Raw genomic sequence first — 15,267 nt, forward strand, 5'->3', positions numbered from 1 at the left:
ATTGAAAGAAAGGGATCATGGTCAGCCCTCTGCCTCATGCTTAACAGTATCTTCAAGAGTCTTTTTCCAATCACATTGCTTTTTCTTTTTATTAGTTCAGTTCGCCGGTAGTCCCCTCTACAGTTGGATTTGAAAGACACATGTCTTTGTGCCAGTTTGGCCAGGAAGAAGCCTCGTAGCTTTTGTTGGTGCAGCACCAAAAAAATGCAATATTAAGACCTCCTTCTGCTTCATCAAAAAGAATCTCATTCTTTGTTAAAAATGCCTGAAAACCTGTTGGTCTGGTTTTTAATCACTGCGAAACTCCAGTAAAATGGTGAAAACCTCCAGCAGATCTGAATAAGTGGCAATATAGAACTAGAATAGAAACAGTTACATAACTGTAGAAATTGCTGCTGCCGGAATATGAATGAATGTTATCAGATTACATACAGACATACAAAAGAATATACTAATAAAGTATCATTTTAACCATAATTGCCCTTTCACTCTTCAAAGTGATTGCGATATCTCTCTGTCTATATTTACGGTTAGAAGCCTGTAATTTGCAGATCAGGCTTCTGATCTGCCATTGGGAACACACCAGGTTACCTATTGTAACACGCACCGGTTTGATCGCGCATTTCCTACCTTAAGATTTTCCTAAGCATATGGAAAACAATTCCTTTTCAGTCAAAAGTGCATTTAAAAGATTTCTTCATGTAATTGTTCTAGAAGCTTAGTGTTGATCTCCAAGCAGTTTTTAAAACTACCACAAGTAAATAATGTAAATGCCTCTCGGTTTCCTAACCTGCTGCTTGGGTCGAGACACTTAATTGAGTCACAGGGCGGACTTCCCCCCATCCGTCCTGGGGACTGATGGCTTAGCCGCTCATCAGCAGAGGGAGGTGGCAGGTGATGACTTAGGAGATAGACAGTAAGTCCTGGAGGAAGTTGGTGGGAATGCACACTTGGAGATCTACTGGGACGGACAGGGGAAAAAAAGTACGAAGGGCAAGGGATGTGACTAGCTTGGCGAGGGGTGGGGAGGGAATGGAGGTGTGCCTCTTGTGCACATGCATTTGGCTTTGTTACCATTGCCGGCAATGGCAGCTACTGGTGGTACTGGTCACTGTCCACGTTTATATAGCGCTTGAGACGGTTAAGTCACAGAGCACAGTACCGGTACACTCTGCAACCTACGACCATATCACTGAACTTCATGGCTTTGCCCTTTGAGGAACTGAATTTGCGTTGTATGATTCCAAAGCATCTTTAGAAATACACTCATAAATGCAACGTTGTCTTGATAAAATATAGGGGGTTTTGGTTTGGGTTTTTTTTTCTTTGACAACCACGCTGTAAAATCACAAACGTAGTTTATAGTATAACGGCCATATACCTTAATGTTTTAAGCATCTTATGGAATACAAATATACATTTACTCATTCATCTAGTCATTTTGACTTAAGACTATTTGTATAAAAATTGGTATCTGATTTTTAAAATTCTACATGACATATACATGTAAAAATAAATGAAGATAATATTCTTTATAAGTTAATATTCTTTATTATTAGCTCTTAAGGAGTTTAAGAATACGCTAATTTTGAAAATGCTGACTACATATTTTGTAATGCGGTTACAGTATGTTTATGCTGTTATTCTTAGAAGACCTGATGCAAAAGTTGAGTAGTAGATCAGAAACTGAGTTCTCTACAGGAAACTGCCAATTGAAACTAGCTGCATATTTAAAAAAGTAAGTTTTAAACTGACCAGAGAATTTTCTGTTTCTTCTTCTTCATCCTCATCTTTACCATCTTCAACTTCCTCTGTAACTTCAGCCTTAGCTTCTGCAATCAGTTCTCTTATTGGTTTATTGGAAGTAACAGTAACAAATGGATGCTTGTGAAAATAAAAAAAAATAAGCACAACATTAAGCATTCAATTCATTGTACATGGTGGGAAAACCATAACTTGAAAGAAATACAACTTCAGAGAAATGTTACTTTGGTTCTCTCAAACTTGAAGATTCACGGTTAACATTAATCATAACTGTCTTAATGTATGTTTTTCTGAAGAAGTTTTAAAATCTAAACATTTTATTCAAATATACTGTGTAAGTAGTCTAACAAACTTGCTAAAAATACAAATAATTCATTTATACTGACCTGTTTCACAGTCCAAAGAATAAAAGTAGAAAGATTTTTTAAAAGGTTATTTTTCCTGGAACCGGGTTTCATTTCTTATCAGCTCCACCATTAAATTATTTTCTGATAAGCTTTATCTAGAAATATTCTTTCTAGAAAAAATCTGCTTTGTCTTTAAAACAATTTTTCCTAACAAGAACATAGAGTTCTACATTTTTCGTTAAGAAGAAACAGCTACCTGCTCTTCTCCTACCATCTGAATCTTCTTTCTCTGCTTGGCCCTGCTGCTTAAATCTATTCAACATATGCCGGATGTATTCTGGATAAAGTAAATGCGTGCTGACGTTAAACAGAATCAAATGTACCTAGTCACATCTACTCTTGTTTAGCCATTCTGCAGTGACAGCATTAGAGAGGAAGGCTGAGCACTAAAGCTTTTAAAACACCTGTCAGCAATTGACTACTTATGTAAATATCTCCTTCATCCATTATAAGTATCAAAGTATAATTTAAATACTTATGCAAAGTAATTAGTTAAAGTACCTCAAAATATGTAAACAAAGACTTTGATCTGCACTGGGTATTATTTAATCAGATTTTACCAAATTAGGATCAATGCAACAATGTTAAAAACAGATTCGTGTGCAAACACTTAATTTGAAATTATTTAAATAGTTACTATAATACTGATCTGTTTTCAAAAAATGGAAAATATGCTTGCCTTTAAACAATAGTTCTGAACAATTAACTCTTCCTACCTGTAGAAGTTGAGTTGAGCTCCACCTTGCATCTACATTCTTTTCCAAACATTTCTTCAGAAAGTCTTTAAAATCCGATGACCTACACAAAAATCAAACAGGTAGTGGTTTTTCTTGTCTTGACATCAGATCAGTGCATAGCGAAATATTCTTTTGCTTTCACATGCATCTACATGTCAACTCCAAGTCCCGCTATTGATTTAGAAACACACAGAGACAGTACGGGAATGCAAAGACCAATGTGGCACAAATACGATCTTTAAAGCGTTCTTCCATTTATAGAAGAGTTTACATTTGGCTCTGGATTTATAATAAACCATATCCCCTAAATCACATAAAGATATTAAAATGACCAAATAGATAATGGCTTTTTAAAGTATTTTCTTAGTATAAAAATACTTTAAGTCCCGTTTCACCTGATTTTCTTTTTCAGATGGTCTTCAGAACATTTACTGCACTTGTAAAAAGCTATTTTGCATATATTTTAATGAAAAATGTGCAAAATATTTCAGTATAAAGGCTTCTACACAGAACTACAACAAAAATAGCCATAGTCTCAACTGTATAAGGAGATATATATATATACGTGTGTATACATGTAAAACATACATAGTGTGTACCTGACTTTATGCATAAAGCTAGTCCCAAAAAATTCAACATCAATGTAAGTCACATATATGACTTGGCATGCCTTGTACTCAAAATCTACAAATTGGGTTGGGAAAGTTGTAAATAAAATACTAACCATTTTGAAGGCTGTGCTAATGTAGGTGGATCAGACTTTGCTATTTTCAGAAGCACTCGCATTGGATTTAATTCATGATGAGGTGGCTCTATTTGAGCCATTTCTATTAAAGTGATGCCAAGAGACCAAATATCAGCCTTGTAATCATACGGTCTGTCTTTAGAGGTCTCACACATTACTACTTCTGGAGCCATCCTGCAAAGAGAACAATGAAGTACCAGATTGGAAAATGCACTTTTTATGTGTTCTGAAAAAGGTTCTAAATAGATACATTCACTGAAGCAGTTTAATAAGCATGTTCTACTCACTTACTATTTTTAGACGATATCGTATTAAGCTTGTAATGTTAACAAAGGTAATATTAACATATTAGTACATACAAAAAAGTCAGCAAAACGGTGAACTTACCAATATGGTGTACCAATAAAAGAATCTCTTCTTTGTATTGTTCTTGTGTTTTTCGCTGATACTCCAAAATCCGCTTAAAGCAAACAGTAAAATGCTATTAACTGGGTGGTAGAAAACACACTATATTTTTATATTTTACAACTGTCTTTAAAAATTTTCTATGTTCCAGAACAAACATTCTGTGGTATTAAAACTTCAAAGCAAGATAAAAATATTTGTGTTTTGATAACTGAGTGCCAAGGTTCTATAGCATTTCTAATAAAACATACTGAATAAATGTTATTCTCCATTGCTAAAAAAAGAAATGCTACTGTTGAGTTGTGTGGGACAAGACCGATGCATGTATTTACTGCAGGAATAAGCGGGTTAAAATTGTTTTAATTAGAAAATAATTTCTTTAGCCTATGAAGGCTGTATTCCTCAGACATGCATATTAGCTTTCTCATTAATTCAACAACTCATTCAATTTTTAATTCCCTGATTCAAATTCTCATAAAGCTAGATTTTCCCTTTATCTTACGGCTTTCTTTCCACACGACTTTTCACTTTATATTTAATATCTGAAAGCTCACATACACATCTTTGATGTAACATCTAACCAAAAATCAACTTTATCTTTGCAATTAATATTGCTCGTCTATAAAGCACTACATTTCTCACTTAAATAAAAAAGATGACATTTAAATAAGTGTTATATGCTTATTATAGATATAACTTTCTTAATGAAGATCTAGATATTAAAGGGACAAAATAGCCATATGTTGCCATCTTTACTCTGTACAAAATTACTTGATGGGCTCAGCACTTCAGAAGACTAATTTTGTTCCGTGGCAAAAAGAAAAAAAGGATTAAGAGAGCTATTTGTTCAAATGCAAAATCTGAAATCTTGAGGGACTACAGATACTGAAATAATAAAACTCAAATTCCTATAAAAAAAAGAAATGCAATGAAGGAAATTTATTTGCCATTCACACATTTGTAAAATATGAATCCTACTGCGGCTGATTTTGAAGTCTGAAATACGTGCCAAGCACAGTTAGGACGTTTACTCAAGCTTTTTTATTTATTTATTTATTTAATTTCTTCATAGTAGCAAATCACTTGTAACCAACAAAACTCTCATTGTTAGATTAGCATTTAAATCAATAAATACTGAACTCCGCCAAATTACAGACAAAGGAAAACACAATTATAAAACCACGCAAAGTTCTGGGAAAGACTTTTATATGCAACGTGCTTACCTAGTTTAATGTCTCCATCTAATGTGAAAAGAATATTGCCAGCTTTTAGATCTCTGTGGATGATCTTATTTTCATGCAAGTAGTTCAATGCTTCCAGTGTCTGCCTGCACACCACTTTGATCTGCGGCTCTGTTAATGGCCTTTCAAGCTCTACAAGAGAAAGAGACAGAAATAAACACAACATTTTTGCATTTTATTTTGTTATGTGTTCACTGCAATCAGTATAGAAGTATATGTGAAAATTAATTAATCTGACAGATTCTGAACATCATATGTCAGAAAAACTTCTATCTTAAAAAATTTGCTCCTTTCAGTAAAAGTTTCATACCTTGTACCCAAAACCCTTCTCATTTTGAACTATGTATGCCTCCCTATCTGAACTGTGAAAAAGCTATACAGAGATTGGTTCTTTTGTGTGCTGCACCAAGATGTTAAAGACTAGATCCTTTACTTAGTGGTATTAGCATTCACCTAACTTAAGGAATAACCACAGAAAAATCTAACTTTAAGGTTGATAAAAAATTATCACAAGTAATTTGGAAGATGGAAGGGGAAGAATGGGATCCTGACAACAGCTCATATGGATTATGTTATAACAACAGAGAGCTCCACAAGCATGTGAGAACAACTCATCACATTCACTTAAAGGATCAAGACAGAAAATGTGTTTTGACAAGTAAACAAACACTTCAAATATGAGAGAAAATTAATCTAATTTAAGAGGTCATAATGTCCGTAGATATAGGTGAAAATGCTAAATTAAAAACCCCAACATTCAACACATATAACACACCAATTACATAAATATTTGCATTTCAAAACAACATGCTTGTGAAATAAGTCTTAAAATACATATATTATAATTTTAAGATGTTAAGTTTATTATTTGAAACGATTTATTTACCCAACATTACTGCATCTACTGCTCCACCTGCACAAAATTCGATCAGGATCTAGATATAAAAAAAAAAAGAATACACAAATTACAAATTAAATAGTTCCACTGAACTGAAGCATTGATTAAGGGAGCTTTATTGGGAGACCGGAGTTTCAGACTACTTGGCCTTGAGAAATTATTTCACTAACTTCTGCAAAATATTGGTACTGTTACCCAGCTAAAAGTAAGGCCATGATGCTCAAGCAAATTATTTGAAAAATGCTTGGAGATCCTCAGACAAGAGTTTTAATCCAAAGATAAAATTGCATAATAAAACTTATACAACATAATAAAACGGTCAGCTTGAATCTGACTCATTGTAATGTGATTTACATAATCCCTGCAAACTCATTTCTCAATTATTAAACTGTACTTCTATAGTATAATCTCTCTGACTGAAAAATCCAAGAGCTACATGATTTTCCAGCATCAGATGTTATCTCCTCTATTGTTTCAGACGAGATGAAAATATGGAAAAATACTCTTAAAAGTTACAGAAAATTAGTAAATTCAGACGTTCACATTCATTTTCTTCCATTTTCATTGATGCTTACAACACATCAAGGCTTTTATCCCAGAACCTAGTAATACTAGAACAACTCCATCTCCAGTTCTCAGTTTCCATTTGAAACAAAAATAAACTGCAACTATTTTGGGGCACAAACTATGCTGACATGTAGGACAGAAAGAACATACACAAAGGAGAAAGAGGGTAGACAAAGGGAATGAGGAGGGCAAGAAAGACAAAAGGTCATCCAAGACTGACACCCACCCTTCCTTATGTGGTTTTCTTCTTTAATTTGAACTTTAACCATTAAAGTATAATTTTTAGTCTGACAGCTAACAAGTATTTCTTGTCAGAATCCTAACCATCAATATTCTGGGAAATAATATCTTAATTTTTTTCCTTTAGAGTACTTTTAAAATCAGAGTATAATTGTCCATAAAAGACAAAACCTCAAATTATACCTTACACCGTAACACTTACATATAGACCACTGTCCTGGCTTGAGTGGCACAGGACTAATTTCTCTTCTAATATTTGGGAAGACTGCACTTTTAGAAGACTCTAGTGTCCGAATTTGTGAAAATATTTACTTTATAGCCAGCTATGGTGTGTGGGTTTCAAGGTTCCAGTGTTTTCGACCTTGCCAGGTGCAGGGATGAGGAGGAGCAAGACCCGGGCACTTGACCCAAGCTGCCCAACAGGATTATTTTATACCATGAAAGTCACATTCAATATAAATTAGGAAGTTTGCTGCGAAGTCTTCTCTCTCCCTTGATGGTTGCCAGCCCAAGAACTTCTTGCCCCGGTGCCAGACCCCTGAGCCCTTCCCTTCCTCCCGAAGCTGCAGCGCTCGCAGTGTCCAACACTTGCTGTCACTGCTGGGAGTGCACAGCTTCCTATGGATAGAACTGCCTGAGTATAATCTTTGCATATTCTGTATTGGTATTGGGATTAATAGCACTAAAGAATCAATATTGATGTTAATTATCTAATCTTATTATATTAAATCTGTTTATATTTCAACTCTCAGGTTTCCTTGTTTTTTCCCCCCGATTCCCCTTCCCAGGTGGGGAGGGGTCACCGGGTGATAGAATGATTGTCTAAGCAACGATAAACTGTTACGGGTCTCTCAAACCATAACAAATATTTATGTTACATATTACTTCAAATGACTATTATAATTCATCCTCACAACAATAGTACTAACAAATGTATTAAATAATGCAACTCTTCATAAATCCTTTAAACCATTATTCCATTTACATGCTTCTGGATACCTACTGCCAAGTAAGTTAAGCATGGGAAATTGTAAATAAAGAACTTCTTTCTCTAAAATTTGCTGTTTGATCTGCCAATCTGACAAAGGTCTCTTTGGTAGAGAAATTGCGTTTCTAAAACCGGAAAGCAAAAACATATTTTATGTCCAACTATCATTCTTTTCTTTTTTTCCTCCACTAAATTCTGTTTACTTACCACATCATTATGGCCTTCCCTTTGCCGCTTTCATGCCTCTGCATTTCACTGTAACTACAGAGCTACAATTTTCTTTTCAAACTATTTACTCCTCTTCTGTCTTTATTCTGCTATTGAAACCTATCAACTCAGTTTCATATTCTGCCTTTATGCATACTTGCCTTCATGCTGACCTTTATGCATGGAAATTCTTTCCCTATTCTGCTGTTTTATACAATATCATTTCACTCTGCATTCAGATCACACAACGTTTTCAGAAAACTTACAAAAATGAATCTACATGAGGAAACATGTTATTCCACTTCCATTGTTTTCGTGCTTAAAGGATAAAGCATATTTGTAAGAATCCAAGGAAATTTTCTTTTACTTATTTTAGGCACCTTTTTAAATTATAAACACTTTTTAAAAAAACATGTATTCTTCATACAATTCCAAAAGCTCTTATAAATATTGCATTGGATCACATAAAAGAAAAAATTGCATTTTAATAGCTAAAGCTATTCAGTGCAAAGTATATAGCAGAAAAGTGACATACAGTCCTATTTATGCCCACTATACATCTATGTACAAATATCTAGATTTTAAGTAAATTAATTATGGTAAAAGTCCTGCTAAACTGTCTTTCCTGGAAGTATCAGTGAATTCACTTGTATCTAAAATACATATGTAACAGGCTGACCTTTTCAGCACATGATTTATTTTTCAGCTTTGGATTCTGAATCTCACTCTAAATTGTGCTAATGTAATTAAAGTCTGAGTCCTGCTGTTACAAATTAGCAATTCATTTTGGTGTATGGAGAGAGTTCTTAGTGCTAATTTCCAAATTTTAGATTCATACTCCTGACCAAATGACTCAGTGTAGCTCAATTTTACAGTGACAATTTCCTAAAAGTCACACTCACAATTTACAAATTACTTTTGAAACCGAATAGTTATTACAATAGTGACAACCCAGAAGAAATGTGATTGACATACGATCTTTTCAAAAAGCCAAGAAAAAAAAGTAATTGCAATAACTTTTTGAAACAAGTAAAAGCATTTAAAGAAGAAAAAATACCTACCCACAGATTGTTTTCATAGTAGAAAGCATCTAGGAGCTTAACAATATTAGGATGATCACAGGATGCTAAAATATCAATCTCAACCATGTAATCTTCAAGTTCTTCTTCTGATTTAGTATCAATCACTTTTGCAGCAGCCAGTACTTTCGTTTCTTTGTTCTGAGCCTATAAAAGTCACAGCAAACATATATATGTGAATTTCACCACCAGACAACTGTCACCAGCAAAAAAAAAACCAACAAAACAACAAACCCCCCTGTCTTGACATTTCTGTACTACTTTCCTTCTCTCTACAAAAAGAGAATCCCTGCATAGTAAAGGCTAGATACGTTCTAGCAGAATGTAGGTTTAATAACTTTTATGGAGGTCAAGAAACAGTGAAAGACAAATATAAAAATACTTAATTCTCATCACATTCTTTAAACCATCATGCAGTCAATAGCTTAGGGTCGTTACTATTTTGTACTCCTAAGATGAAGTTCTGTGCTGCTCCTCAAAAAACTACCTATGAACCCTTGGCCAGGAGTATGAAGTAGCCTCCAGCCTCTCTGACTGCACGTTCTTGCCCTTCTGACACTCCCCGCGTTGCGGCAGCACAGCTGTTTGCAAAGCCACGGAGAAAAGCAGATCCTCTCCCAGGTATCAGTAGGTTATGCTCTTCTCCAGCCAGAGGCTGTATTCAAGCTCCCACGCTAAAAAAAGCTGCCAAGCCATCATTAAGTTGTCTGGGCATTTTACTCTCTTTGCGTGAGAAGTCTCGGAGCAATTCCACAGATGGCTACTCATTGAAGTAGGCCACGCTGAAAATGCTGCCAGCCCCTACTTTATTACTCCACACCTTAAGACTAGGGAGCTAGAACCACTGCAGTGATAAGGGCAACTGGAGAACAAGCAAGATTTTTACTCGAAAAGCAAAAGGAAAACAAGACCTTGGGCACCCAAGGAAAAAAAAAAAAAAGGCATTTCTGCTATGCATTTAAATATTCTTTGGGGTTTTTAAACATGACATAATAATAACATAACAATTACAAACAATTAGGATGAGTGTTAAATAGCAAAAAAGTTCAGAAACCAGTTGCTGTAAATGCTTATTCACAGAATATTGCTGAGAAACTAATCCAGCAAAACTAGGCAAGGTGAGATTATTATTTCTCTTAATATGTGGGGGATAAAGCAAATATTAAACACACAGCCTATATGTGTGTGTACATATATGTGCACACACAAAATGATACACACTTTCTAATGCTTCTCTTGTAATTTAGTAAACTTTAACCAAGAAGGTATATTTTCTCAAGCCATCATAAAAACAGTAATTTGTCAAGGCATTTCCTGTGATTACCTTTTGCTTCTGAATAAATGAAGTTGTAGGACTAAAGTCTACTTCACCAATTATATGTAAAGACCATGAAGAGAAGGTCTAGATTTACCCCACCTAGCTTCTGACATTCAAATGAAACTAAGCGAGAAGTAGGGACATCTTCTCTCTCCAAAGCGGCAGAAGACAAGAGCCTGCAGGGGCAATTCTGACTCCTGATGTGAAGCATCACCAGGTGGTTTGTCCTGTCCCTCTGCTGCTGCGGCTGCTGCATGGGGCATCTTGGCCCCAAACCTAGGTGAGATGGACCCAGGACACAGCAAGAATCCCCAAACCTGACTTTTGTCACCTAATCTTGTTATACTAATATCAGACAAAAGCTGATATGAGACAGCAAGTAAGAATTCTTAAGAATGATTTCCAAGGTCTAAATATTATTATGCTCACAGCCATAAATAATTCTCTCAGTGGAGCAAAAGAGAATAAAAGATTTAAATACAAAGGTTTATGATAACATTCAGTAAAACAGCAGTAACAGGAAGGCACACTCATGAGGATAGTCCTAGCTGATTCACCTTATGTTGAGGGTAAAGGTTTTCTGTAACGTTTATTTTTATCTCAATATTCTTTCCAAAACAAAAAACAACCAATCTTCCCAACCTCAATATTTGGCCTCCATTTCTTAACAACAAACATAAGTGATTTGTACAACATTATTTGAAAACAAACTACTGAGAAGTTTTCCAACACACATTCTAATAATAATAATAAAAAAAGGTCTGCTTAACAAAAACATCGTTTGTTTTGGTTTCATGTTTTGTAGCAAGAAAGACCAACCTTCCCATTCTACAGCTACACTGTAAATTAAACATGAAAGGTGAAACAGATGTCTGACTCCACAAGAGAATGAGATTTACATGTGTAGAAAAATGGTTATTAAAGCACCTTTCTAAAGAATTCCAATATTAACTGTAACTTTATTTTTTTGAAACATGCATGGCCACACACTCTCCACTGTACCTTACAAGAAGGACACTTAAAAAAAAATCTGAAATTCATTTTTACACAAATTTGCATGTAAACTATAAAACTGTAATAATATTTTGTTTAATTAAAACTATTTTAAACTTCTACATCAAGGAACAATAACAGATGTTACTGTTTTCAGATTCAGTTTCACCTGAGAGAGAAATAGAGGCGCACTGGTAAATTATCATGCATGATTACATGCTAGGGATTTTGCTGCATTTATAGCATATATTGCTTTTCTTCTATTGACAGAGTACTTTGTATTTTGATTTTTCCCAGACCCTTTTGCTTGAAGTAACTAGAAATCTGCTTTGAATAAGTTTCTTTTATTTCCTCCTTGTGGTAACTCTATTAAAACACCTCATTAAAAAACAGACGTGATTATAGAGACAGTATGATTATCTTTATGAGTATCTTAACAATCATAAACAAAACTAATGTTCACCTTTGTTCTGACTTGAGATAGTAAAATTTTGTAGGTCTAGATCCAGGCTTTTTTCCAGTTTTCAAAAAAAAAACAACCCAGCTTTAGAACGAGCATATTTCTACTGGATATTTCTGAGGACTGATGAAACTTTTAAAGTATACATCAAGTTACACTTGAAAATTAAAAAAATCTTTATCTAGTTTAAACATGATTTTAAAAGTACTTTTTGAATAAGATATTTTTCATCTCCAACCCACAATTTACTCTATAATAAATACCCATCTATGTGACTTGTTGCAAGCAGCACATAAAAAAACATGTTCTTTTGAACTGCGTAGGAAAGAATTTTACTGTTCATGCATAAGATTTATGTAGCACTGTATTGTATGGGGGAAAAAAAACCTCTGGATTAAGAGGAACAAGAAGCATTTACAGCTTTGTGTGGGCATGTTTGTTTTTTCCAGACTTTGGCCGAAATCTTTCTTCTACCACATAACATTCTCCAAAGGTCACAGCAGGAGCAAAAATGTTTGTGTAGATACACTCTTGATTTGCATATACTCATTCTGCATTTGGGTACGCGAACGTTTAAAGTCAAATAACCATTCATACTGCTCAGAGGATCCGCCCTTTCAAAATATCTCCTGTATCAGTAGCCCAGCAGTTTCTTCTTATATTTTAGCTCTCAATTACCAATTCAAGTTATTCCAAACGCTCTGCTTAAATACATTTGATCCTGCTCCCATGACAGGTGATCTAAGCTTCAGTCCTACACTAAGAAATCCAAACTGGCATCTTCAATGGTTATGGTTCAACCCTGCCTTATGTGGAGACAAGGAAGAAAGGGGGGAGAAAGATTTTTTCTTTCCATTAACAAAATTTGATCTGTTACAAAGATACATCCCCAATGGTTGAAACCTGAATTGGAATAACTCATTCCCCCAAGATCTGGTTAATGCAATATGACACAGACATTATTAACTAATATATGCAACAATAAATAAATACTGCAATCCCTCCACCAAATCTTCCATTTGGATTATACAAGGTTACTGCAGCAAACATTAACTTACAGAGAAACAGTATGCACAAGGGAATAGCAAATTGTACGCTACAGCAAGGTTCTTGCAATGGATGGCACAGTCTCATTACCAGAAAACACACAGAAAAAATATTCTTATTCTCCTGATTCTAAGATAAAGTACTTCTAGAAAGACGGATTACAGGTTTGCATAGAATAAATACGATCTTGTCAATTAGAACTTGAAATTACTTTCTGAACCTAAGTCCCTCACAAACAGCAATGACATCTAATGCACAAAAGTGTTGTATACATTTGAAAGCGTACCAGTACAAGAAAAAAGAACAACCATTTCACACAAAACTAGGATCTGGGAGTATGTGAAATTAGCGACTCCTCCCTATCAATCCTGCGTTTTTATACAGTATCATATATCCAAATATGAGTTCCAGCGCCAGAAGCTTTGTGAAGAGACTGCTAGCAGAATATTAAAAGGCAGGTTTACTGTCTGGGCACTCAGCCAAGAAGCTGCGTATTCCCAGCCATGGACAGCAGGGAGAGCAGAGCCACCGTTCCGGAGTAATAGGATTACAGCTCAGAGATAACTCATAGTCTTTCATCTTTACATGACCAATATGAAGTTTCAGCCTTGGTTGTGAGGAGCTGTTTCGGTTTCCTATCACCAGCACATGTTTCCTTCCCAACCGCGCGGCTCCCCTCCTGCGACGTGGCATGTAGACATCTAAAAATTAAGCACTATTTACAACTGAAAACTATTTACACCATTCAGCCAACTGGAAACAAAGCTGAGATACGAGATAGAAAATTGTTCATCACCTTTCTTCCCGATGCCTGATCTCTTTTGAGGTGTTATACAACCACGCTGCATGTTTTGCAGGCAGCAAACCAAATCAATTAAGAAGCTTTTCCTTTCTGACTCATTCTTGTCAACAAAACTATAGTCATAATCATAGATCATCAAGGTTTAATCATAGATCATCAAGGTTGCCAAAAAAGTGAAAAATACGCACATCCCTATTCAGCAAAAGGTGTTTTTGCACGTAGAAAGCTACACTTTTTTGTAAACCCGCGCTTGCCAGATCTAGTTCCATACGTGCTTTCTGATGACGTCCGAGTAATCAGTACAGAAAAACTACCCTTGTACAACACAAAGGCAAGAGCTGTTTCTCAGAGGTCCCAGAAAGCAGTGCATCTCAAGCTTTATTAAACATATGAACCAAGGAAAAAAATTGCTTTAATTTCAGATTTTAACAGCCTGATCAAATAAATCTGTAGGAAGTTGTGTGGCCTGATGGAAAAACTACACTGGACTTTGTTTTGCATAAATTTACTAGACCAGACTAGAACGTTGTCCTGTGAATTTTGAAACTAAAACTGCATGATTGACTAGTATCAAGTGTTCAAACTTCTTTTCAAAACATGGAAAGGTGTTCCTTGTTAGTGAATTTTAGAAAAAAATCTATTTAATCAGATAAAAGGAAGCATGAATTCTAACATCGAATGCTGAGAACTGTAATTAAAAGTACCAGTTTGAATTCAAGAGCAAATAGCTACCTCTGCAATACTAAACCACAGTTTTTATAATAAATCACAAGTTGAGCCAATGAAGTAGATGGCAACCTCCACAGTTATCTGGAAATTAAGATGAGTCAGCCATTTCAAAGAAAGCGACATTATTTTGTACCAGTCTTCACTGCACAATCTTTGCAAATGTAGTAGTAATAAAAAAACAAACAAACAAAAAAAAAACCAACAAACTATAGAGAATTTCAATTTTTTGTTTAATTGCACATAAGGTTGGTCCAAGGAATTAAAGGCCAGCTAACTTCAGTTATACCAGCTAAAACTTGTTGAAATGACTGTTACAAATACTATTCAGAAGATAATGAAAGAAGATGATATAACCTCAAACTACAGCTGATCAGCCAAAATTTTTCCCAGACTGCACAGTGTATCCTAATTACCACTATACAGTTTCTTCTACATACAAATTGTTTAATGCCAGGGAAAAAAACACTGAAATAAGAGTGTAGATAAAAGCATCTCCAATTCCTACAAGCAAACAGTATTACCAACAAAGTGGAGCCCAGGGTTCAATCCAGACTACTGCAGTACATCTTTATGATACTGTGGTCTGGTGCCGCCTTTGTGGCTACACTAGTTTTGGATCAGTTTCCATGACGACTTCACT

At 35.1% G+C, this 15,267-nt stretch overlaps 1 protein-coding gene across 3 annotated transcripts in view; it reads right to left on the reverse strand.

The window, feature by feature from the left end:
* SLK (STE20 like kinase) overlaps positions 1-15,267 on the reverse strand; it is a 44,268-nt gene that overhangs the window by 14,727 nt on the left and 14,274 nt on the right. For all 3 annotated transcript variants that reach the window (XM_082486787.1, XM_082486786.1, XM_082486788.1), the window contains exons 2-8: positions 9,261-9,425; positions 6,186-6,234; positions 5,282-5,431; positions 4,041-4,113; positions 3,633-3,827; positions 2,888-2,969; positions 1,756-1,884 (exon numbers count right to left, since the gene is read on the reverse strand). In XM_082486787.1, coding sequence (XP_082342913.1) covers positions 1,756-1,884; positions 2,888-2,969; positions 3,633-3,827; positions 4,041-4,113; positions 5,282-5,431; positions 6,186-6,234; positions 9,261-9,425 — 843 coding nt within the window. The remainder of the gene's footprint in view (positions 1-1,755; positions 1,885-2,887; positions 2,970-3,632; positions 3,828-4,040; positions 4,114-5,281; positions 5,432-6,185; positions 6,235-9,260; positions 9,426-15,267) is intronic.

This window comes from Vanellus vanellus (assembly GCF_965231255.1).
Source record: "Vanellus vanellus genome assembly, chromosome: 7".
NCBI classification, from domain to species: domain Eukaryota; kingdom Metazoa; phylum Chordata; class Aves; order Charadriiformes; family Charadriidae; genus Vanellus; species Vanellus vanellus.